General features: G+C 47.1%; 1 protein-coding gene across 4 annotated transcripts in view; it reads left to right on the plus strand.

Annotated features, from left to right (window-relative positions):
* LOC140069147 (NACHT, LRR and PYD domains-containing protein 3-like) overlaps positions 1 to 15850 on the plus strand; it is a 49301-nt gene extending 33451 nt beyond the window's left edge. For all 4 annotated transcript variants that reach the window (XM_072114518.1, XM_072114519.1, XM_072114520.1 and 1 more), the window contains 5 exons: positions 4308 to 4478; positions 7179 to 7349; positions 7731 to 7901; positions 8924 to 9094; positions 12038 to 15850. In XM_072114518.1, coding sequence (XP_071970619.1) covers positions 4308 to 4478; positions 7179 to 7349; positions 7731 to 7901; positions 8924 to 9094; positions 12038 to 12125 — 772 coding nt within the window. In that variant the 3' untranslated portion in view covers positions 12126 to 15850. The remainder of the gene's footprint in view (positions 1 to 4307; positions 4479 to 7178; positions 7350 to 7730; positions 7902 to 8923; positions 9095 to 12037) is intronic.
* The last annotated feature ends 7750 nt before the right edge of the window (positions 15851 to 23600 follow it).

A 23600-nucleotide genomic window follows, 5' to 3' on the forward strand; every position in this document is an offset into this window, starting at 1 on the left:
GCCATTTGGTCTATCAAGCAATATCTTGGTGTTCTCCACAGACCTTGAGTCTCATCAGACGCATGTACGACAAGTTCTCAGATGCCTTAGGGCCAACCGCCTCTTGAGATGCCTCTTGCACCAAAAGCATCTTCTTTTTCTTGGATACGTCATCTCTGAGAAGGAACTTCATATGGATCCTACAAAGTTGTTTGTGGTACTTCAGTGGTCCCGCCCAGTAGGACTGCAAGCTATCCAGAAATTCTTGGGCTTTGCTAACTACTACCGGCAGTTTATACCGCATTTATCCCCCCTTGTGTCTCCTCTCCCATTGTGGCATTAACATAGAAGAATGCCAATCCTAAACTCTGGCCTCCGGCGCCTAAAGAAGCGGAAGTCTGCCTTTGCCTCTGCTCCTGTTCTCACGCAGCCTCATACGGAAACACCTTTCCAGCTTCAGGTTGACATTTCCTCTGTAGGATCTGGAGCTGTTTTCACCCAGAAAGGACCCAAAGGCCAAACTCTCACCTCTTGTTTCTTCTCTAAAACCTTCTCTACAGCAGAGAGGAAGTACTCCATAGGAGATCAATGAAGCTTGCTGGAAGAGTGGCGTTATTTTCTGGAAGGAGCTTGTCATCCGGTCTGTGGCTATACAGAGCACAAGAACCTCCAGGCTCGTTGCTCCTTCTTCTTTTCTCATTTTAATTTCCTGATTCAGTTTAGTCCAGCAGAAAAGAATGTCAAAGCAGTTGCACTTGCGATGTTATTGGGGAAGAACTGGCTTCTCAACATATTGTTCCACCTGAACAACTGGTTGTTGTTGCTCCTGTGGAGCTACGGCAGCTTCATACTGGCAAGACATATGTCCGGGCTGCTCTTCGGAAGACGATACTAATTTGTGAACTCCTGCGCTTCCTGTGCCCATAACAAATTGTCAGGTCTCAAGCCAGTCTCCTGCCATTGCCGATACCCAGTTGCCCGTGGACTCACATAGCCATGGACTTTATTACGGATCTCCCACCATCTTCCGGTAATACTGTCATCTGGGTGGGAACGGATCGGTTTTCTAAGATGTCCCATTTCATTCCTCTGCCTGGTCTACCCTTGTCTCCTCATCTTGCCAGCCTGTTCTTCTTCCTTTTCTTCCATCTTCATGGACTCCTCCTGCACATTGGACTGTGGGGTCCAATTTGTTTCCCAGTTCTGCCAACTTGTTCCCTGTGCAGCCAACTTGCCGTAAAGCTGGATTTCTGCTCTGCGAACCATCCACAGGCCAATTGACAAGTAGAGTGAGTTAACCAGACACTGAGCTGTTATCTCGTGGGGAGAGTTTTCCAACTATTCCTTGAATCTGCTGGCTCTGCTCCCTTCTTCATTGTTTATGGACAGCACCCACACCCTCCTCTTGCTCTTTCTGTGCCTTTGGATGTTCCTGCTGTAGAATAATTGGTCCAAGAATCTATCTGGGGGAAGACTCAACTCCCCATGCTACAGGCGTTTGCTCTAACCAAGACCCAGGCCGACAAACATGCAGGCCTCCTCCAATCTTCTCTCCGGGTGATAAAGTGTTGCTTTCCTCCATGTATGTCTGGCTAAAGAGTCCCAGCGACAAACTTGGTCCGCATTTCCTGGGTCCATTTGAGGTGATGAAGCGCAGCAACCCGGTACCCAATAGCTCCTTCTTCCTCCCACCATGCGCAGGCCCTGCGCCAGCACCCGGCCAACCCAGGCACGTGCTGGAGGGGCCCACTCTGGCCCCAGGATCAATTGTACCGGTGTCGCTATAAGACACTGGTACAAATGATCACCATCCGGATCAATTACTTTTCTGCCACTATGCTGCGCTCGTCGGGAGTACAGCATAAAGGCAGAATCTAAAACTCACCTGTCCTGGTTCCCCCTAAGCTGTGTCCGCAGGGGGAGGGGTCAGTGTGTCCGCAGGGGGAGGGGGGGTCAGTGTGTCCACAGGGGGAGGTGGGCAGTGTGTCTGCAGGGGGAGTGGAAGGGGGCAGTGTGTTTGAAGGGGGGTGGGGGGGCAGTGTGTCCGCAGGGTTTTGAGGCAAAGGAAGTCCTGGATATGAAGACGGTTAGGGTTAAGCGGTTCTTCCTTGTCGACTGGAAGGGGTTCGGGCCAAAGGAAAGGTCTTGGGAGCCCAAGGACAGCATCCTGGACTGTAATCTTCTACAGAGGTTCCTTCGAGCCAAGAAGAGGCATCTTTTGTGGTCTGGCGCACGCGTCCCCGTCTCCTTGTGCGTGCGTGGCAGTTTTGTGAGACTTGAAGGGCCAGAGCATAAATGGACAGACTCTTCCTCTCCCCCCTGCCGGATCTTTGTGCCCCATGCCAGTGAAAAAGCTTGTTTCCTATATCCTGTGATTGTTTGGTGAATTCGCGTTGTGACCCCGGTTCTGTTCCAGACTATGCTTCTCGGCTGCCAGCCTGACGTTTTGCTCTGCCTTTGACCTCAATCCTGTGCTGCCTGTCTTGACCACCTGCCTGTCCTCGACCATGATTCTACCTCACGACTGTGTACCTTGCCTTGGTCGCCTCTGCGAGCAAAGTTGCGCCTGTGGAACGACCTGGTGGTATCCTGCCGCAGCAAGTTCAACCCGCTTTGCGGCGGGCTTTGGTAAAAACCAGGTGCCGCTTAGACTCTGCTCCCAGGTGTCGACTTACGTAATCCCTAGCGGCGAAGAATGGCTGGACCATTTTATTAGCTTTTTACCTTTTGTGTCACCTCATTTATCATAGATTGTTAGTTGTTGCGAGCAGGGCTCTGACTCCTATTGTTCCATATGAATGTGCTTATGAAGTCGTTGTCTTCTGCTTCCCACACCCAGGGACCCAGGAAACAAAGGCCATTCTAAATGGTTTCTGCATTTTTTTCTCACAGTACACAGAAGACAAAACACATGTCATTTGAACGCTGTGCAACCAGCCGAAAACGTGTGGCCAAAGCCTTAGCAATCTGAGCACCTCATGTGTGACCAGCCACCTGCAGAGTAATCATGAAGTGGCAGAGATACCAAAAAAGCCTGGAAACATTTAAGGCACCCCCTGCTGTTTCAGTTGGCCCAGCCTACATCACCACCAGCAGCAGCACCATCACCAAGCTTGTCTACACCATCTGATCAGCTATCCATCCACCAAATCATGGAAAGAAAGCTACATTTTGGGCTAAATAGGATCATTTCCATCCATTAAGGCTGGTGGAGACAGACAGCTTTAAAGATCCAATAGGGGGGCTGTCCTACAGCATGAAGTTCCTAGCCACCACTACTTTTCCCAGGAGGCGGTCCCTGCCCTGCACCAACAAGTTGTGAATAAGATCAAATGTGCACTGTTAGACCTATTAGACCTGAGATGCACCTCACAACTGACACATGGACTAGTAAGCATTGGCAGAGATGTCAAGTCTCCTTAGCTGTCCATTGGGTTAATGTAGTGGTAACTGGTCCCAAGGCAGAATACGATGGGATGAGGAGGAGAAGTTGGGTGACAGTGTAGCTCACGGGCATCACTGGAGTGTGGCTGAGGAGATGCAGAGGAGGAACTAGTCCTTGCCTCTGTGCAGCTTTCCCTGCATGAACTTTGATATGCTCCACTGCCTGTTCACTGACATCCTAGCTGTCCGGATACTCAACAGTGTCAAGCCCTCTTTGGTTTAGGCACTACAGTCTCCTCAACCTCCACAACCAATGGATACAGCACATTCCCTGCTCAGGTCTGCCGCCGGAGATCACCATCTTCTTCCTGGTGCATGTAAGTGCATTGGATTGCGACACAATTTGATTGTTAAATCCTGCGCTAAGTCTGAATCAGCCGGATCTTCTCGTCTGATGGCCTGCCCCCCCCCCCATTTCTGTTGCATGAAAGCCTGTGCAGCCAAAATCCGATTGCGTACTTGCTTAGTACTTGTCACGGCCGTGCAATCCCCAAAAACGTTGGAAAGTCCAACTAAAGTGCGGCCATGGACCCTTAGTAAATAAGCCCCTTTCTGTCCACGTACTGAAGGATGGGCCACTTTTACACTATTTTACAGCACATAAAAATGTAATAAAAAGTGATCAAAAAGTTGCACAATCCTCAAAATGGTAGCAATGAAAATGTTAGCTCATCTTGCAAAAAATTGCGTCTTACACAGCTTTTTTCATACATATTGTTTAAATTTTTGAAAAAAACACATTAAAACCTGTATAAATTTGTATCACCGTGATTGTACTGAACCAAATAGATCATTTTGAGCGCACAGAGAAAAATTTAAAGGGGTCTGAATACTTTCCATACCCACTTTATGTGTCACCTTTCATCTAATGTTTATTGTTACAGTTTGGATGATAATAATCTGTCAGACACATCCTGCACCCAATTGGCATATGTAATAAGGAATAACCCCTCCCTGAAGATACTTGTCTTGTCCAGTAACCATCTATATGGTCCCCACTTCACTGACTTGATGGAAGCTTTGATCTGTCCGACCTGCAAGATAGAGGAATTACAGTAAGTTAAAGAGATGTGTACAGGAAGAGACATTACTGTAAGTATAAAGGATGTGTACAGGAGGAGACATTACTGTGAGTATAAGAGATGTGTACAGGAGGAGACATTACAGTGAGTATAAGAGATGTGTACAGGAAGAGACATTACTGTAAGTATAAAGGATGTGTACAGGAGGAGACATTACTATGAGTATAAGAGATGTGTACAAGAGGAGACATTACAGAGAGTATAAGAGATATGTACAGGAGGAGACATTACTGTGAGAATTAAGGATGTGTACAGGAGGAGACATTACTGTGAGTATAAGAGATGTGTACAAGAGGAGACATTACAGAGAGTATAAGAGATGTGTACAGGAAGAGACATTACTGTAAGTATAAAGGATGTGTACAGGAAGAGACATTACTGTGAGTATAAGAGATGTGTACAGGAGGAGACATTACTGTAAGCATAAAGGATGTGTACAGGAGGAGACATTACTGTGAGTATAAAGGATGTGTACAGGAGGAGACATTACTGTGAGTATAAGAGATGTGTACAGGAGGAGACATTACTGTGAGTATAAGAGATGTGTACAGGAGGAGACATTACTGTAAATATAAGCTTTGTACAGGAGAAGAGATTACTGTGAGTATAAGAGATGTGTACAAGAGAAGACATTACTGTGAGTATAAGAGATGTGTACAGGAGAAGACATTACTGTGAGTATAAGAGATGTGTACAGGAGGAGACATTACTGTGAGTATAAGAGATGTGTACAGGAGGAGACATTACTATAAGTATAACATATATGTACAGGAGGAGACATTACTGTGAGTATAAGAGATGTATACAGGAGGAGACATTACAGTGTGTATAAGAGATGTGTACAGGAGAAGACATTACAGTGAGTATAAGAGATTTGTACAGGAGGAGCCATTACAGTGAGTCAAAGAGATGTGTACAGGAGGAGACATTACTGTGAATATAAGAGATGTGTACAGTAGGAGACATTACTGTAAGTATAAGATTTGTACAGGAGAAGACATTACAGTGAGTATAAGAGATGTGTACAGGAGGAGACATTACTGTGAGTATAAGAGATGTGTACAGGAGGAGACATTACTGTGAATATAAGAGATGTGTACAGTAGGAGACATTACTGTAAGTATAAGATTTGTACAGGAGAAGACATTACTGTGAGTATAAGAGATGTGTACAGGAGGAGACATTACTGTGAGTATAAGAGATGTGTACAGGAGGAGACATTACTGTGAGTATAAGAGATGTGTACAGGATTAGACATTACAGTGTGTATAAGAGATGTGTACAGGAGAAGACATTACAGTGAGTATAAGAGATTTGTACAGGAGGAGCCATTACAGTGAGTATAAGAGATGTGTACAGGAGGAGACATTACTGTGAATATAAGAGATGTGTACAGTAGGAGACATTACTGTAAGTATAAGATTTGTACAGGAGAAGACATTACTGTGAGTATAAGAGATGTGTACAGGAGGAGACATTACTGTGAGTATAAGAGATGTGTACAAGAGGAGACATTACTGTGAGTATAAGAGATGTGTACAGGATTAGACATTACTATAAGTATAACATATATGTACAGGAGGAGACATTACTGTGAGTATAAGAGATGTATACAGGAGGAGACATTACAGTGTGTATAAGAGATGTGCACAGGAGAAGACATTACAGTGAGTATAAGAGATGTGTACAGGAGAAGACATTACTGTGAGTATAAGAGATGTGTACAGGAGGAGACATTACTGTGAATATAAGAGATGTGTACAGTAGGAGACATTACTGTAAGTATAAGATTTGTACAGGAGAAGACATTACTGTGAGTATAAGAGATGTGTACAGGAGGAGACATTACTGTGAGTATAAGAGATGTGTACAGGAGGAGACATTACTGTGAGTATAAGAGATGTGTACAGGATTAGACATTACTATAAGTATAACATATATGTACAGGAGGAGACATTACTGTGAGTATAAGATGTGTACAGGGGAGACATTACTGTAGGTATAAGAGATGTGTACAGAAGGAGACATTACTGTGAGTATAAGAGATGTGTATAGGAGGAGACATTACAGTAAGTATAAGAGATGTGTACAGGGGTAAATATTACAGTGAGTATAAGAGATGTGTACAGGAGGAGACATCACTGTGGGTATAAGAGATGTGTACAGGAGAAGACATTACAGTGAGTATAAGAGATGTGTACAGGAGGAGCCATTACAGTGAGTATAAGAGATGTGTACAGGAGGAGACATTACTGTGAGTATAAGAGATGTGTAAAGGATGAGACATTACTATAAGTATAACATATATGTACAGGAGGAGACATTACTGTGGGTATAAGAGATGTGTACAGGAGGAGACATTACTGTAGGTATAAGAGATGCTTTTTAATCTTCATCCATCGTTCTCCATCCATAATTTTATATATTCACATATACAATCTCCTTATTGATGGGAAATGGGGGGGGGGGGGGTATAGTTGAACAGTTACAATCGATTGTGGGGGAAGGAGAGTTTACATTTTCTGCAATTATCATCACTTTATAAAATGTCATATAGTGAGGGCATCATTTAGGGATTGTATAGTTTTAAAAATGTGGTTTTGGTTTTAGTGGACATATCTTATAATCATTAGCATTTCTAATATCCACCACAACACATTTCTCTTCTTACAGCTTGTCTGACAATGATTTACCAGACACGTCCTGCATCCAGTTGGCCTCTGTAATAAGGAATAACCGGGCTCTCAAGATGCTTGTTTTGTCCGATAACCATCTGGCTGGTCCTCACCTCAATGACTTGATGGACGCTCTATCCAGTCCAGATTGCAGAATAGAGGAATTACAGTGAGTATAAGAGATATGTGCATTATGGTCTGTTATATTCATTCAATGGGCCGCCTTCAGGACAAAGTATGTGTAGGAGTGATTGTAGGATTGTCACAGACACAATAAAAAATGTGTAGCAATGCCTGTTTGTTGGGATACAAGTTGCTTTAATATTTTCATGAGATGTTTAAATAAAGATGACAGGTTCCCTTTAACGACAAGCCATCAAATGAGGGCATTATTCAGAAATTCTGTTCTTCTAGAATGTGGATTTGGTGTCAGTGCCCAAAAGGAAGCTCCTTGTGTGGACATTTATGGAAAGCATTTACTCTCCGCCCTAGCGTTTATACTAACACTTTGTAGACTCTTCTCATACATCTCTTCTTCATATTGTTACAGTCTGGACAATAACAATTTACAAGAAACCTTCTGCATCCAGTTGGCATCTGTAATAAAGAATAACCTGTCCCTGAAGAGACTTGTCCTCTCTGATAACCGTCTGTCTGGTCCTCACCTCAGTGACTTGATGGAAGCTCTGTCCAGTTCAACCTGCAAGATAGAGGAATTATGGTGTGTATAAGAGTTTGACACTAGCGGTGTAACAATCACCGTTACAGGGGGTACGACTGGTCCCAAAGACAGGAAACGGGTTCATAAGAGGAGAAGCCAATCAATTTTATGCTTCTGGACAATTCATAAATGAGGGGAGGCTGCTGGACAATTCATAAATGAGGGGAGGCTGATGAACAATTCATAAATGAGGGGGGCTGCTGGACAGTTCATAAATGAGGAGAGGTTGCTGGACATTTCATAAATGAGGGGAGGCTGCTGGACAATTCATAAATGAGGGGAGGCTGCTGGACAGTTCATAAATGAGGGGAGGCTGCTATTTGACAATTCATTAATGAGGAGAGGCTGCTGGACATTTCATTATTAAGGAAGCTGATGCTGGACATTTCATAAATGATGGGAGGCTGGTATATGAGTATGGTGCTGTTAGTATTTATCTAAGTAGCATATATTTATCTATCTACTTAGCGAGTTTGCGTACCTGAGCTATGCCAAGTCGGAAGGCGGGGAGAGGATGCGCATGCGTAGTCTGCTGCAGTTAAACACAGGCATGCGAGTGTAGCAAGGGTGTAGGGCTCACCACGCACGAGGTTTGCTGCGCAGTGAGCCGAGTCAGAGAGGGAGGGTTAGGATCTGATGTGGGAGGGTTAGGAATAAAATATTAACAAGTGGGGGCTGTGTCTAGCGTTATACTAATTAGCCCGTTAGATTTGAAACGAACCATGAACCCGGGACTTGGCCAGGACTTCTCGGCAGGGAGCCAGGTAAGCTTTATCAGGGATATTTCAGGAACGGAGGGGAGCAGCGATCTGAAACTAACAGTTATGTGATGTACTAGGCAGTGCCTATTGTAGAACGTCATCAGTGACATTGTGCCTTGTGGTGACAGCTTACAACTACAATACATAGTGGAGGAAGAGGAGTTCTCAGCAGACGTTGTATTTGTAGAACATGGATTTGGTATCAGGTTCTAGTGATGAGTATTACAATGTTACACACATCTCATCTTCTTTTCCCTACAGTTTGGCTGGTAATGATCTATCAGACTCTTCCTTCGCTCTGCTGGCATCTGGAATAAGGAATAACAAATCCCTGCAGAAACTATTCCTGACTAATAACCGCCTGTCTGGTCCTCACTTCAGTCTCTTGCTGGAAGCTCTGTCCAGTCCAGGCTGCAGGATGGAGGAATTACAGTGAGTATAATTCACATGGTTTACTGCTATGGTAATTTTCATTGCATTCATAATAATTTTTTTTTACTTTGCAAAATGAAATGTACTTTTTAGACTGATAGCCATACATTAGGTTACTTTTATCAGTCATTGCACCCTGTAGGGTTCAAGTTCCCTAAGAAATAAAAATGAATTATAAAAAAAGTTTAAAAGATTTAGAGTAGACTGATACATATATACTGATACATATAAACTGATACATATATACCTGATATATTTTTTGTGCAGGAACTGGGTCATTGAGAAGCTCTGTCCACCTTGCACAATCTCTGGGTTGTTCAAGGTGCAGGAGTAGAACAAAGAATATTTAGGAGGGAACCTACAGTTACAAAAAAATGGTGACACCCCAAAAGTCTTAATGTGGTTATTAATACCAAACTCAACCAGCACCACATTATGAGTGGGTCATAACAACGCAAATACTGTTAGAGAGTGTGTCTGCCCATTCGGTTTTAGGATGGAAGGCAGAGGAAAATGGTATATTTATACCCATTTTGGTACAAAAGCGAGAAATAACTTGAACACCACAATTGGACACATTGGGGCTCATTTACTAAGGGTCCGTCGGACGCATTTTTTCGGGTTTCCCATCGATTTCCGTTTTGTGCCGAATTGCCCTGGGATTTTGGCGCACGCTATCAGATTTTAGCACATCGGTGCCAACTTTAACGCGTCAGAAATCGGGGGGGGCGGCCCGTTGGACAACTCAACGGATTCGGACAGCGCGCAGGATTTAAGATTTAGAATTGTGTCGACACGCACTTACAAGCCCCGGGAAGAAGCAGATGAACTCCGGCCGACCTCAATGCAGAAGCGATGGATGCAGGAACTTGGGCGCACAAGCTTTGTGAATCGCGCCGGACGCGAATCCTCGTCGGACAACAAACCACGGGATCGCAACAGGACCAGGTAAGTAAATCTGCCCCAATATTCTCAGAATACCATGCAACTTCACAATATAATTAATTAACCGTCTCAAAGGAACAAAATGTGTCGTCTTGCCTTCAGACACCGGCAGGTGAAGATGTTAGTCTGTCCATGGCGGAAGTAAAGGAAATAATCTTCCGCTGGGGAGATGGCGTGGTACCTTAGATGGGAGAGTAGAGAGCTTGTCCTAACTGAATGTGAGAGTCAGAGGAAACAGGGGTGTCCATATGTATTTTATTTGGTTGAGTTCACTGCCAGGAACAGTCCCATATTGAGTAGGACCTGGGGGTGCTAGTAGATCATAGATTAAATAACAGCACAATGTCAATCAGCTGCCTCTTAAGCCGCAATATCTTGTCATGTATCAAAAGTTGTCTGGATGATAGTAATATCACCACTGTACAAGGCATTGGTTCGGCCAGACCTGGAATATGCTGTCCAGTTCTGGGCACCGGTCCATAAAAAGGAGGCCCTGGAGCTGGAGAGGGTTCAATGTAGAGCCACAAACATGATAAGGGATATGGAGGGTCTCAGTTATGAGGAAAGATTAAAACAACTAGATTTATTTAGTCTGGAAAAGAGACGACTACGAGGGGACATGATTAATTTATTTAAATATATGAATGGTCCATACAAAAAATATGGTGGTAAGTTGTTTCAGATTTAATCAAATCAAAAGATGAGGGGGCACTGTCTCCGTCTGGAGAAAACAAGGTTTAATCACCAGAGGCGACAGGGCTTTTTTACTATGAGAACTGTCAATCTGTGGAATAGCTGAGCTCAGGCGCTGGTCACAGCAGGGACAGCAGAGAGCTCAGGCGTTGGTCACAGCAGGGACAGCAGAGAGCTCAGGCGCTGGTCACAGCAGGGACAGCAGAGAGCTCAGGCGCTGGTCACAGCAGGGACAGCAGAGAGCTCAGGCGCTGGTCACAGCAGGGACAGCAGAGAGCTCAGACGCTGGTCACAGCAGGGACTGCAGAGAGCTCAGGCATTGGTCACAGCAGGGACAGCAGAGAGCTCAGGAGCAGGTCACAGCAGGGACAGCAGAGAGCTCAGGAGCAGGTCACAGCAGGGACAGCAGAGAGCTCAGGCGCAGAGCACAGCAGGAAGAGCAGAGAGCTCAGGCGCAGGTCACAGCAGGGACAGCAGAGAGCTCAGGCGCTAGTCACAGCAGGGACAGCAGAGAACTCAGGCGCTGGTCACAGCAGGGACAGCAGAGAGCTCAGGCGCTGGTCACAGCAGGGACAGCAGAGAGCTCAGGCGCTGGTCACAGCAGGGACAGCAGAGAGCTCAGGCGCTGGTCACAGCAGGGACAGCAGAGAGCTCAGGCGCTGGTCACAGTAGGGATAGCAGAGAGCTCAGGCGCTGGTCACAGCAGGGACAGCAGAGAGCTCAGGCGCTGGTCAAAGCAGGGACAGCAGAGAGCTCAGGCGCTGGTCACAGCAGGGACAGCAGAGAGCTCAGGCGCTGGTCACCGCAGGGACAGCAGAGAGCTCAGGTGCTGGTCACAGCAGGGACAGCAGAGAGCTCAGGCGCTGGTCACAGCAGGGACAGCAGAGAGCTTCAATAACATTGATGGTTATGTTATATAGAATTGTTTCTTTTACATCTGAACTTGATGGAAATGTGTCTTTTTCCAACTGTATTAAGTGAGTATGAACATGGACTTGGTGGCTTCCCATTGATTTCGGTGGGAGAGGAAGTTTGCCACAAGTTTTCTCGATTGAAAATCAGTGTCCAATGTTTTTCCTACAGCGACCAATGCCGCCATACAGAGGCACCAAACCATAGTCTACCTTAAATTTGGTTGACCTAATTTGGCGTCAACCTAAAAATGTATACGAAAACCTCAGTAACGAGAGTTGTAGATAACAACGGATTCATCCACAGAAAGACCAATTCAGTGACTAATCTGAGGAAATGAGGAAATCCTCACAACACAAAGTCACCAACCCTGAGATGTGTTTTATCTTCCAGCATGAGGCTAAATGGATTGTCTAAAGCCGAGGAGGACGAACTAAACAAGCTGGAACAACTCAAACCCCATAGAAAGATATTTTGCTGAACAAGAAGCCGGATAACAGGACATTATGGACAATACTTCTCCAGAGGTTCAATATTAGGTGCGCTCCCTGGTGCATGATGGGTAATGTTATTGATATACAGGCGGTCCCCTACTTAAGAACACTCGACTTACATACGACCCCTAGTTACAAACGGACCTCTGAATATTGGTAATTTATTGTACTTTAGTCCTAGGCTACAATAATCAGCTATAACAGTTATCACAGGCGTCTGTAATGAAGCTTTAGTGTTAATCCCGATTCTTATGACAACCCAACATTTTTAAAATCTAATTGTCAGAGAGACCAAAAAAATTCTAGCTGGGATTACAATGATAAAATACACAGTTCCGACTTACATACAAACTCAACTTAAGAACAAACCTACAGACCCTATCTTGTATGTAACCCGGGGACTGCCTGTACAGAAAATTAGAAAATGTCATACATTATTACAAATTTACCCCTTCCCCAAATGCCTGTCCCATATTAGCTGGGACCACCCCTAGATATTGTCAGTTGAATTGTATATGCTGTATATTGAGTAGAAGCCGGTGTTGGATGAGAGGCCCGGCTCGTAATCTCTGTTTTAGTTCTTCCGTTTGGAGCCAACGTCAGAAATCTGTACAGCCGATCAGCCAAACTCCACCAGTCGTGTCTTCATAGAAGTTGTTTTGTGCATTACGAACAGGAAAAGACTTTCCCCAAATTGTTTCCAAGGTTCAAAGTTCAAATTGTCTTCAAATGTCAAACCATAGTTTTTCTAGGAGTTTTTTTCTTCACTATAACTATTGGACCAAGGTCGATCCCTGAAAACAACCCATGAACCCATTACCCCTTCTCTACCAAACTACACTCAGCAATGCAGTTGTGCATTAGTATTCACCGTTGGTAAAGTATCCCAATTATTACCATGTCATGAAAACAGGTTCCACAGTCCTGAAGTGCAGGCAAAACAACTAATCTAAAGGGTGTCCATACATAATGTGCTCCCTATTTACCTGGTGATAACCTTCTCCACTTGAGTGTTAAGGTTACCACTATATTCTATTTTGATTTACCTCCCCTCACCTGTGCCTTGTTCCTTGGATTCTGCCTGTTGGCCTCTTGCACTAAACTTTGACTTGTTCCTTGGATGCTTCCTGATAGCAGCCTGTCCTAACCTTTGGCCTGTTCCACGGATTATCCTTGATGGCCTCCTGTCCTAACCTTTGGCCTGTTCCACGGATTATCCTTGATGGCCTCCTGTCCTAACCTTTGGCCTGTTCCATGAATTATCCTTGATGGCCTCCTGTACTAACCTTTGGCCTGTTCCATGAATTATCCTTGATGGCCTCCTGTCCTAACCTTTGACATGCTCATTGGATTCTTCTTGATATCCCCCTGCCCTAACCTTTGGCTTGTCCCTTGCATTCAGCTTTATAAACTCCTGCCCTAACTTTTGATTTGCTCCTTGTGTTCAACTTGATAGCTGCTTGCCCTGACCTTTGGCTTGTTCCTTGTATTTTGCCTGATGACCACTGGTCATGACATATGGCTTGTTTCTTGGATGCTTCCTGATAGCGGCCTGTCCTAACCTGTAGCCTGTTCCTTTAATTCAGCTTGATATCCCTCTGCCCTAACATTTGGTTTGTTCCTTGGATTCTTGAGCCTTTACCTCGTTCTGTAGGTTCTACCTGCCCTTACCTTTGACCTGTTCCTTAGGTTCTGCTGTATAGCCTCCTGCTCTAACCTTTGGCTTATTTCTTGGATTCAGCCTTAGAGCTGCCTGCCCTGACCTTGGACTATCATTGTTTTTTGCCTAACCATTGGTGCTTCATGTTGCCATTCTCTGACCTGTCTTCATCAGGTGTCATCTTAACCGGCACAACTTTGAGAGATAGGAGACATGTGTCTTCCTCACAATAAAGTCCAGATTTCTGAAAACCGTTAAAGACACTTGCATAACGCCCCTGGGATAAGCCCAGAGTTAAACTGGTTTGGTCAACATCTCACTACTTGTTGATTACTATATGGCTTGTGCAGGTCCCTGTTCTTGTCCCCAACCATTCCCCTTTTGCTTTTGGTAATCTAAGGATCTCCCAAGCTTCTTAGACCATTGTCTCATGGCCTTAGCACTACTGCCACTACACTGAGACTACTTCACCACATGCCCCTTAGACTACACCTCCCGCGGCCGCATTTCCGTCGGGTTGTCCGACTTTATCGGGGAATGCGCCGAAAACACAATCGTGTTGCACGCGGCACAAATCGGGGGGCGGGTCGTCAGATTATCCGACAGATTCGGACAACGCGTGGGATTTAACGTGTCACAAGACATGCACTTACATGCACCAGGAAGAAGAAGGTGGACTCCGGTGGACCTCAGCGGGGAAGCGACACATGCAGGATATTGGGCGTACGATCTTCATGAATTGCGCTGGACTTCATCCTCGTCGGACAGTCTGGCGAGCCTTTCCAATGCAGAACATCTCCTATGTATCTCCCTAATGATTCCCGTCCTCTTGTTCTCTTGCTGTCACACATTGTGGTTTCTCGTGTTGCCCTTGCACTTTATATGTTTTGTACGTTCCCATGTATAGTGATAATACAATGCAGGGCGGTCGTGGCCTTTGTGGTGGAATCGTTGTGTTGCTGTAGGTTTTCTGCTCGTTTGTTCGTTGTTCAGCCATAACCACCGGCATCGGAACATTTTCTTCTATATATAAAACTTTTCTAAATGAAATATTGTATAGACGCGGTGTCAGCGAGGCTCATACCACAGATCTGTCACCGTGTCACACAATAACAAGCACTGCTGACCACAGACCTATTGTCTCACGTGGCGTTTTCTAAAGTGTCCTCAGAAAGCTAAGAAACACTTACCAATGGGTGACATATTATAGACCTGCCCTAGAGCAGACACTTACTATAGATCTGGTATCTCACGATAATGCCTTACATTATATACTGTAGTACTGATCCCCTACTGTACGGATACAGTGGATTCCGCCCTTTAACAAAACCTAAGCTTCAAAGTTCTGACCACAGACCCGTTACCCCATCAGGGGGCTCCATCAGCACTTCCCCTCCCTCTGCCTGATCCCACATAGTAAGATCAGTTACCCAATTGGTCTTTTTCAAATATATTTATATATACCGTACATACAAGATATGTTCTATAGGTTTTTATTAAGTTACGTTTGTATGTAAGTTGGGACAGATATATTTTATAATTGTAACTCTAGACAAATTTTTATTTTGTCCCAGTAATGATAAATAAAACTTCATTAAAGACACTTTACAGCTGATGATTGCAGTCTGGGACTAAAAGTAAAGCATCACACCGGGCAGAGACGTCCGTCTGTATGTCAGCTGCCCTTAAGTCCGAGACAGTCTGTATACTGATGGCGGGATGCACGTAACCTACATTGCTGACAAACATATTGACAGACATCCTGCCCATAGCATGCTTACCCAAGGGCCTCTACTTTGTATCAATGAGCCATTTAAACATTTAAAAAATAATGCTGCAATTCAATTGTGCTTTTTAACATCTGTGCTTCATCACTGCATTATCACAGCTTGGCTTATTTGCGGCATCACCACAACTATACTCGAAGTACAGCAACTCCACTACAGCACTTATTTTTTTGTTTGCAGGAAAAAAACATGGTAAGTAAGCAAGTGTTATGCTGCAAGGCTTTGGAGCTCATTTACTAAGGGTCTGAATCGCGCATTTTCGTCAGGTTTCCTAAATATTTTCGATTTGCTCCAGAGAAGACCGTGGGAGCGATAAGGAGCTGGCTGCAGGTGGTGCTGTTAAGTGAATATTCTTTTTTTTTTTTTGCTGTGGCTACCTATGTACTTGGGGGGCATGAGCTGTGGCTACCTATGTACTTGGGGACATGTGCTGTGGCTACCTATGTACTTGGGGGCATGTGCTGTGGCTACTTATCTACTGGGGGGCATGTGCTGTGGCTACCTATGTACTGGGAGTATGTGCTGGGGCTACCTATCTACTGGGAGCCATGTGGTGGGTGTCAGGATTTGGAGTAGTGAACCCCCTGGACCACCGCGGACAATGATGTAAGCAGACACCTGGGACCGGAATCTATGTGGCACCCGGTATTCACCAGAACCCGCCACAAAGCAGGATGTCTTGCTGCAGCGTGGTACCACCAGGTTATTCCACAGACGCGACTTGTCCACGGTGGCAGCCAGGGTCAAGTTACAGGACCACTAGGCAGTCTCGTGGTCCGGAACAGGCAGACTGTCAAGGCAGGCAGCAATGCGAGGTCGGGGAGGGAGCAAAAGATCACGGCTGGCAGTGGAGGAGCAGAATCAGGAACAGGTACAGGATCACTATGGGAGGTCAATACTTGGGAAAGAAACACTGTAGAAAGCTTCCTCATAGGCATGAAGCACTAAGATCCAACGGGGAATGCTGGGAGCCACCGGTCTTTATAGGAACCCGGGAAGTAAGCAGGGCAAATTGTGGTGCACTGGCCCATTAAATCTGTGAGTGCTGGCGCGCGCACACTGGCCAGCCGGGACGGGGGCCGGAAAGTGGTGAGTTGAGTGAGCTCGGAAAGGGGCGCCACCACGGAGTGGGGCACGGGTGTGCCTGCGATCCGAGACCTAGATCGCAGGGGAACCCGTGACACTGGGACTAACTATCTACTGGGGGGCATGTGCATATTGTACGGCTCTTACGGAATAACATTTTAAAATATGTGGCGATCATGGTTCTCTCAGCCAAAAAGGTTCCTGACCCCTGAGTTAGATGGAGAAATATCTGCTCAATCAGATGGAACAATCTGTTCTAGATTGCAATACTAAACTTGTCCTCTAGGTGTCTTGGGCACCATGTAAGAAGGTTATATTCTTTGGTGACCACTAGATGTCACACTAATAAAATTCAAGAACCTGAACCTTTCTTTAAATGGAGACTGAACCAGGATCTTGTACGAGCGGCTCGGGACACTAGTAGTAATTCACCACAAGTATTTCTATATATCTAGCGGAGCAGGAGAACAGCACCTCAATCAATGATTTCCGCTGCAAACGTTTGTCTTAATCCAAGCAGCAGCGTCCGGGGGAAAGACAACGAGAAGAACCCACGGAGTCCCAGGACTGTTTCCCGGGACTGTTTCCCCAGCTCGTTTTTAAGTTTCTACCCCACATTGGAAGGTTTCGATATAGACGTGAAAGTGCTGCCACTATTTGGAAGATCTACGTTTACAGCGGAGATGATTGATACATTAATTTCTCATTCTAGGTTGTGCACGAATGAGATGATTATAATAATAATAATTCCCAGGGGTGTAATTTCAGGGAGTGCAGAGGTTGCGGTCGCACCCGGGCCTAAGAGTCTTAGGGGGCCATTATGGTGTCACTTTCCCATATGAGAAGACTATTACTATAAACCATACATTATAGTCGGGGGCCTGGCACAGACTTTGCACTGGGGCCCATCAGCTTCTTGTTACGCCACTGATGATTCCTTTATTTATATAGCGCACACAGATTACGCAGCGCTGCACAAAGCATGTCACATCAGTTCCTGTTCCCATGAGGCTCACAATCTAATCATCCTACCAGTATTGTGATAATGGTTATTGCAGGACAAGAAATGGTAGATAGATATGGATCAATTACAGGGCCCAGCAGTGAAGTGGATTCTGGGGTCCTCCTACTGCTACATGGAAATATTACTTGTATACAGCGCAGAGGTCAGAGTTGCAGGGGGGTTGTATGAAAAGGGCTCATGGGGTTTGTTGCATATTGCAGGTGTCAGGACACACAGGACATGGCAGCTCGCTGTGTATGGGGGTGTAGTCACAGAGGGGTCAGTGCGCCCATGCTGACCCCTGACCACTGCTGGCTATGATAGGTGTCAGGACACACAGGACATGGCAGCTCGCTGTGTATGGGGGGTGTAGTCACAGAGGGGTCAGTGCGCCCATGCTGACCCCTGACCACTGCTGGCTATGATAGGTGTCAGGACACACAGGACATGGCAGCTCGCTGTGTATGGGGGTTGTAGTCACAGAGGGGTCAGAGCGCCCATGCTGACCCCTGACCACTGCTGGCTATGATAGAAAGGTGTCAGGACACACAGGACATGGCAGCTCGCTGTGTATGGGGGATGTAGTCACAGAGGGGTCAGAGCACCCATGCTGACCCCTGACCACTGCTGGCTATGATAGAAAGGTGTCAGGACACACAGGACATGGCAGCTCGCTGTGTATGGGGGTGTAGTCACAGAGGGGTCAGAGTGCCCATGCTGACCCCTGACCTCTGCTGGCTATGATAGAAAGGTGTCAGGACACACAGGGCATGGCAGCTCGCTGTGTATGGGGGGTGTAGTCACAGAGGGGTCAGAGCGCCCATGATGACCCCTGACCACTGCTGGCTATGATAGAAAGGTGTCAGGACACACAGGACATGGCAGCTCGCTGTGTATGGGGGGTGTAGTCACAGAGGGGTCAGAGCACCCATGCTGACCCCTGACCACTGCTGGCTATGATAGAAAGGTGTCAGGACACACAGGACATGGCAGCTCGCTGTGTATGGGGGGTCTAGTCACAGAGGGGTCAGAGCGCCCATGCTGACCCCTGACCACTGCTGGCTATGATAGAAAGGTGTCAGGACACACAGGACATGGCAGCTCCCTGTGTATGGGGGTGTAGTCACAGAGGGGTCAGAGCGCCCATGCCGACCCCTGTCCACTGCTGGCTATGATAGAAAGGTGTCAGGACACACAGGACATGGCAGCTCCCTGTGTATGGGGGTGTAGTCACAGAGAGTCAGAGCGCCCATGCCGACCCCTGACCACTGCTGGCTAGGATAGAAAGGTGTCAGGACACACAGGACATGGCAGCTCGCTGTGTATGGGGGGTGTAGTCACAGAGGGGTCAGAGTGCCCATGCTGACCCCTGACCACTGCTGGCTATGATAGAAAGGTGTCAGGACACACAGGACATGGCAGCTCTCTGTGTATGGGGGGTGTAGTCACAGAGGGGTCAGAGCACCCATGCTGACCCCTGACCACTGCTGGCTATGATAGAAAGGTGTCAGGACACACAGGACATGGCAGCTCGCTGTGTATGGGGGATGTAGTCACAGAGGGGTCAGAGCGCCCATGCTGACCCCTGACCACTGCTGGCTATGATAGAAAGGTGTCAGGACACCCAGGACATAGCAGCTCCCTGTGTATGGGGGTGTAGTCACAGAGGGGTCAGAGCGCCCATGCTGACCCCTGACCACTGCTGGCTATGATAGAAAGGTGTCAGGACACACAGGACATGGCAGCTCTCTGTGTATGGGGGGTGTAGTCACAGAGGGGTCAGAGCACCCATGCTGACCCCTGACCACTGCTGGCTATGATAGAAAAGTGTCAGGACACACAGGACATGGCAGCTCGCTGTGTATGGGGGTGTAGTCACAGAGGGGTCAGAGCGCCCATGCTGACCCCTGACCACTGCTGGCTATGATAGAAAGGTGTCAGGACACACAGGACATGGCGGCTCGCTGTGTATGGGGGTGTAGTCACAGAGGGGTCAGAGCGCCCATGCTGACCCCTGACCACTGCTGGCTATGATAGAAAGGTGTCAGGACACACAGGACATGGCAGCTCGCTTTGTATGGGGGGTATAGTCACAGAGAGGTCATAGCGCCCATGCTGACCCCTGACCACTGCTGGCTATGATAGAAAGGTGTCAGGACACACAGGACATGGCAGCTCGCTGTGTATGGGGGGTGTAGTCACAGAGGGGTCAGAGCGCCCATGCCGACCCCTGACCACTGCTGGCTATGATAGAAAGGTGTCAGGACACACAGGACATGGCAGCTCTCTGTGTATGGGGGGTGTAGTCACAGAGGGGTCAGAGCACCCATGCTGACCCCTGACCACTGCTGGCTATGATAGAAAGGTATCAGGACACCCAGGACATGGCAGCTCGCTGTGTATGGGGGTGTAGTCACAGAGGGGTCAGAGCGCCCATGCCGACCCCTGACCACTGCTGGCTATGATAGAAAGGTGTCAGGACACACAGGACATGGCAGCTCACTGTGTATGAGGGTGTAGTCACAGAGGGGTCAGAGCGCCCATGCCGACCCCTGACCACTGCTGGCTATGATAGAAAGGTGTCAGGACACCCAGGACATGGCAGCTCGCTGTGTATGGGGGGTGTAGTCACAGAGGGGTCAGAGCACCCATGCTGACCCCTGACCACTGCTGGCTATGATAGAAAGGTGTCAGGACACAGGACATGGCAGCTCGCTGTGTATGGGGGGTGTAGTCACAGAGGGGTCAGAGCGCCCATGCTGACCCCTGACCACTGCTGGCTATGATAGAAAGGTGTCAGGACACACAGGACATGGCAGCTCGCTGTGTATGGGGGTGTAGTCACAGAGGGGTCAGAGCGCCCATGCTGACCCCTGACCCCTGACCACTGCTGGCTATGATAGAAAGGTGTCAGGACACACAGGACATGGCAGCTCGCTGTGTATGGGGGGTGTAGTCACAGAGGGGTTAGAGCTCCCATGCTGACCCCTGACCACTGCTGGCTATGATAGAAAGGTGTCAGGACACACAAGACATGGCAGCTCGCTGTGTATGGGGAGTGTAGTCACAGAGGGGACAGAGCGCCCATGCTGACCCCTGACCACTGCTGGCCATGATAGAAAGGTGTCAGGACACAGGACATGGCAGCTCGCTGTGTATGGGGGGTGTAGTCACAGAGGGGTCAGAGCGCCCATGCTGACCCCTGACCACTGCTGGCTATGATAGAAAGGTGTCAGGACACACAGGACATGGCAGCTCGCTGTGTATGGGGTGTAGTCACAGAGGGGTCAGAGCGCCCATGCTGACCCCTGACCACTGCTGGCTATGATAGAAAGGTGTCAGGACACACAGGACATGGCAGCTCGCTGTGTATGGGGTGTAGTCACAGAGGGGTCAGAGCGCCCATGCTGACCCCTGACCACTGCTGGCTATGATAGAAAGGTGTCAGGACACACAGGACATGGCAGCTCGCTGTGTATGGGGAGTGTAGTCACAGAGGGGACAGAGCGCCCATGCTGACTCCTGTTTCTAGTGCTTAAAATTGAACCATGGAAGAATGAAATAAAGGCAGCCTGGCACAATGGATCATAACATGAAGATGTTACTTCACGACCAATAATGGAATAGTGTGTTTGTTATTGGGTTTGTACAGTCTCTAAATCAATCCAAACATCAGCTCCTCCTTACGTGGAAGTATTAAAAGTTATTGACCTTAGAATTATTGGTATAGCAGATCTAGGAGATGTTTTATCTATAGGGGAAGGAAGTCTCTAGATAGAATGTGATGCCATGATATCTGCAGGGGGTCACTCCCCCATGCTGTGGTCTCATGCACCTGCTCCCGGCTCTTGTCTATAGGAGGCTGTCACCCTCTGATCCGTCATATGATCTAATACAATATGATTTATCCCAGGGACATTTGTCCCTCCTTCTGTTTGCATATCGACTTTATATCTCCTTACCAATACTATGTTTACTCTGCAAATTCCAAACTCTTGTGAAACTTATGTAAAGCCGAAGGGTTATCTGACGCAAAGAGGGATCCACACCCAAAATGTTCTGGTTTACAACCTAATAACCAAAATACACACCAGCGGCTGTCTGATGGCTCAGCAGTGACTGGACCTAGAGGACCTAATGGTAAAAAGCTTGTTAGTACCCCCACGGGCACCCTGATTATATCCCCACTCCCTGTCATCCCATCACCCACCTTCTCTTGGGTGCAGCATGGATGGGATCTTGGGTTCCTACTATGTCCCTGTACTTACTCTCCTGTTCATAATCTTTCCACTGCTTTACTACTTGCATAGCCTAGCCATACTCCAACACAGTGTATAGTAAGCCCAATCCCTTCACCCCTGGTAAATCATATGTTATTTTCAGAATATGGCGGCACCATACATGTAGAACCACGAGTGAGCTGTAGGGGGCAGAGCCGTCGTCCCATGTGGGGATCAGGTCATCACTTCAGGCTGAAATCATTCAGAATTTGCCTTTGTACATATGAGAGTGACGGCTGCTCCTCCATGGCTCGCTCCCGGCACTGACTGACGCCTCTGATACCAGGCAGAAATGTCAGATATTTTACTTTCTAAGGTTAGAGCATACCATGCGATCCGCGCCCCGGGCCCAGGCAGGGTCAGTGACATCAGTAACCCCCATGACCCTGGACTACTCTGCAGCCTTATGTGCTCCAGCCAATAAATGGGGCAGATATCAGTCCTGGAGATGACCCGCCGACACTTGGGGGGACAATGAAACCATCAGGATGCCCCAATACTTGTCCCATGGCCCTCGTGCCTCGTAGTGATTTTCTCGCCATTAGTCAGGGTGTCTGCAGATCGCACAGCGCTCACTATCTGACCTGTCAGTCTCTGTAAGTTGCGCCTCCACCATCAGCTGTTCTCGGCTCACTTGTGGTTATCACAATATTTCGCCAGCGTGTTATGTAGACGGCACAGATAAGGTTATTTGTCTTAGGAGCGGTGGGAAGGGAAAGCAAAGCCTCACACTCAGGGACCCACAAAGGTTCTGCTGGAGAACAATGAGGTATTGATAAGGAGCCGGATAAATATCCCATTAATAACATCAGAGTGGAGCTGTATTCTCAATATCGACAGATTCACGTCACTTCCCGAATTCCTGGCCTGAGTCATTGTCTTCCAGGAGGCCGCTCAGTGACCCAAGGAGCACGATCAGCGTACTGTACCCGGCCGGGGAGGGGACGCACCTGCTCAGTCTTGTATTTGTTGTTTCTTTTATGGAACCGGTCTACACAAGAACACCTCAGGGGAGGCAGGTATGGCGGGCCCCATTCTCATCATACACACCAGGCCTGGTGAACTGATCATATATGTACCCAAAACGAAACACCTGGCCGATCAATCATGTAGTATTAATCCAGCTTATATGATGATACAGGTCAGATATGGGCGATATAAGACTGGCCCGATAAATCAATCATATAGGGGAAGTGATTATAACTGATCATACTGGGCAGAACCGGCAGACTTGGCTAGTCAATGAAAACTACCGACAGTGCAGACCGAACTAATAGAATCTGGCAAATATATTTGGCCTGTACTAAATTTTTCCAGAAATAGATAGGAGCAGTTGAAAATTGTGATCAGTGTGGACATATTCTTATCTATCATGTACAGCCTAGCTAATCAACCATAAATGGCAGACCTAGCTAATCAACCATAAATGGCAGACCTAGCTAATCAACCATAGATGGCAGACCTAGCTAATCAACCATAGATGGCAGACCTAGCTAATCAACCATAGATGGCAGACCTAGCTAATCAACCATAGATGGCAGACCTAGCTAATCAACCATAGATGGCAGACCTAGCTAATCAACCATAGATGGCAGACCTAGCTAATCGAGAGATCTTAAAAATCTTTATCGTCTTAGTCCATATGT

This window comes from Engystomops pustulosus, chromosome 7 (assembly GCF_040894005.1).
Source record: "Engystomops pustulosus chromosome 7, aEngPut4.maternal, whole genome shotgun sequence".
NCBI lineage: Eukaryota > Metazoa > Chordata > Amphibia > Anura > Leptodactylidae > Engystomops > Engystomops pustulosus.